This window comes from Tenrec ecaudatus, chromosome 6 (assembly GCF_050624435.1).
Source record: "Tenrec ecaudatus isolate mTenEca1 chromosome 6, mTenEca1.hap1, whole genome shotgun sequence".
Taxonomy (NCBI): Eukaryota; Metazoa; Chordata; class Mammalia; order Afrosoricida; family Tenrecidae; genus Tenrec; species Tenrec ecaudatus.
Window position 1 is genome coordinate 25,192,789 of NC_134535.1, and position 3,083 is coordinate 25,195,871.

The following is a 3,083-nucleotide window of genomic DNA, read 5'->3' on the forward strand; positions in this document are numbered from 1 at the left end:
CTAAGCCGCAGCAAAGACAATTCTTCATTTGAATAGCAGTCTTCACTTATCACCAACACCATCTTTTAATAATTCCTTTATTTTCAGTAAAAAGTTTCCTTGCATGAGGAAAACAGTGGATGGTCAAGCTTACACATTGTAATATTGCACAGCATCATGGAGACAGGGGATGGGATCTGACCATGCACGATAGGTGACTGGCTCAATACAGGCCTTGCTACAGGTGTGCAATGGCATCGAGGTGAGGGAGCTTTTCCAGGCCTTTCTTCCGAGTCTGTCTTCACCTGGCAGCTCCGCTGAAACCTGTGCACTGGGGTGATCTGGCTGGTGTCCGCACGCGGGTGGCAGAGCTTCCGGCATCACTGCAGCACACCACACTGCAGACAGGCGGTAGACTAAATATTGGAGGAGCCTCAAGTATTTGTGGAGGGATTGCACTATCTTTGAATTCTCATTTTCCACAAATGCTTTGAAGTCCCCTCATAGAATGATAAATGTGCTGTTGGACAACGTATTTAAATGAACTGGAGGAAGGAGGGTAAAAGGGGGGAAAGAGGGAGGAAAAGAAGGGGGAAATAGGGGAATAAGGGAAAGATTTATATCTTATCCGTGTCTGTATAAAGTTGGTATGAGTCGACATCAACTCGATGGCAGTGAATTTGGGGTTTTTTTGGTTTGTTTGTTTGTTTATCACAGAGGTGTGAGGAAGGCCATTTGAGTCAAGGATTGACATTCAAGAAAGTTCTCAGAATGATACTTCCACATGAGATTTTGTTCATATATACAAAGACATATTTGGCCACAACTTAAAACTGTTGTCCCCTTACCAAATTCATACTGTTTATAGTATATTTTGAAATCTACTTTTTCCTTTTAACTAGTATGATTTATGCCCCCTTATGCTTGGGTTTAGCTGAAAATTAAGAGAGCTTACACTGAATTAACCATATGTTTGCCTTTCTTCACTTTTTCATACATCTGAAAGTCAAGCAATTTTCTTTTCTTTTTTAAAAAAATCATTTTATAGGGGGTTCATACAACTCATCACAATCCATACATACATCAATTGTATAAAGCACATTTGTACATTTGTTACCCTCATCATTCTCAAAACATTTGCTCTTCACGTAAGCCCCTGGCATCAGCTCCTCATTTTCCCCCTCCCTCCCTGCTCCCCTCTCCCTCATGAAGCCTTGATAATTTATAAATTATTATTTTGTCATATTTTGTCCAACATTTCCCTTCACCCACTTTTCTGTTGTCTGTCCCCCAGGGAGGATGTTATACGTAGATCCTTATAATCGGTTCCCCCTTTCCAACTCACTCTGCTTCCACCCTCCGGGTATCACCACTCTCAGCACTGGTCCTGAAGGGATCATCCATCCTGAATTCCCTGTGTTTCCAGGTCCTATCTGTACCAGTATATATCCTCTGATCTAGCCAGATTTGTAGGGTAGAATTGGGATCATGATAGTGGAGGGGAGGAAGCATTTAGGAACTAGAGGAAAGTTGTGTGTCTCATCGTTGCTACACTGCACCCTGACTGGCTCATCTCCTCCCCATGACTGTTCTGTAAGGGGATGTCCAATTGCCTCAGATGGGATTTGTGTCCTCACTACGCACTACCCCTCCTTCACAATGATATGATTTTTCGTTCTTTGATGCCTGACACCTGGTCCCTTCAACACCTCATGATCACACAGGCTGGTGTGCTTCTTCCATGTGAGCTTTGTTGCTTCTGAGCTAGATGGCCACTTGTTTACCTTCAAGCCTTTAAGACCTTCAACACTATATAGACACTATATTGTTTGATAGCTGGACACCATCAGCTTTCTTCACCACATTTGCGTATGCATCCATTTGTCTTCAGTGATCGTGTCGGGAAGGTGAACATCATGGAATGCCAGTTTAATAGAACAAAGTATTCTTGCATTGAGGGAGTACTTGAGTGGAGGCCCAATGTCCATCTGCTACATTAATACAAAACATATAAATAGATGCACATAAATCTATTTCTCCATCCTCATATATAAATATATTTACATATGTACATGCCTCTATAAATTTAGACCTCTATAAACGCTCTATTTTCACACTCTTGCCTTTGTTCTGTGTAGCTGTGCATCAGTTATGCCTTATTTAGAGTTAAGGGCAGAGTCAGGAAGCCAGGCTGGGGTTTCATTGAGTTAAATATAAATTATTATTTTAAAAATGTATTGAAAAAGTTTATATTTAGCATTAGCCAGCAGGGCTCAGTTTAGATGATTCTGATTTTGTTGGCAACATCTAAAGCGTCATAGTCAGGAGCCAGTTGAACACACGCCTTCTTCTCACCATCAGGCCTGATGGTGTTGACCTTGGCTACGTCAATGTCACAGAGCTTCCTCACAGCATGTTTGGTCTGGTTCTCGTTGCCCTTGAAATCCACAATGAACACAAGTGTATTATTATCTTTAGTCTTCCTCGTGGTAGACTTCATGGTCAAGGGGAACTTGATGGTATAACGGTCTGGCTTGTTTCTCCTGGGGGTGCTCTTCTGAGGGTCTTTGGTCTGCTTTCTCAGCCTCAGGGTCTTGGGCTGCGGAAGATGAGTGATATGCAGATCTTCTGTGTGTGTGTGTGTGTGTGTGTGTAGCGATGGATGGCCTTTCAACAATGCCTTTGTGGTCTTTAACACCTTTGTTTTGGCTTCTGTTTGGGGAAGGGGAGGGGCTTCCTTCTCAGCCTTTAGCATCATCTTCAGAAAAAGGCTAAGATTATTTTTCACAGTAACATCTCAAACCAAAATCTAAATATTGAATTTTTATATGTGGGTTGGTGTGGTTTGTAAAGGGGTATATTTGCAAACTATGGATTTTGTTGTTGTTTTTTTTATCCCCCTCACTCTGCCCCTCCTTTCTAAACCACCAGCTACTCCTTGGGAGAAAGATGGAGCTTTGTACTCCTGTAAAGAGGCTCAGAAACTCACGGGGACAGTTCTTCCCTGTCCTATAGGGTCACTATGAGTTGGCATTGACTGGACAGCAGTGAGTTTTTTGTTTTGTTTAATTCAATTCTAAGAAACTATGTAGAGAAAGGAGAGA

The 3,083-nt window shown here is 42.0% G+C and overlaps 1 protein-coding gene across 1 annotated transcript; it reads right to left on the reverse strand.

Moving 5' to 3' along the window:
- Positions 1-2,257: 2,257 nt before the first annotated feature.
- Positions 2,258-2,767, reverse strand: LOC142450753 (large ribosomal subunit protein uL23-like). Its single transcript, XM_075552713.1, has one exon. The coding sequence runs from the start codon at positions 2,735-2,737 to the stop codon at positions 2,258-2,260; it is 480 nt and encodes a 159-aa protein (XP_075408828.1). The 5' UTR covers positions 2,738-2,767.
- Positions 2,768-3,083: the final 316 nt, after the last annotated feature.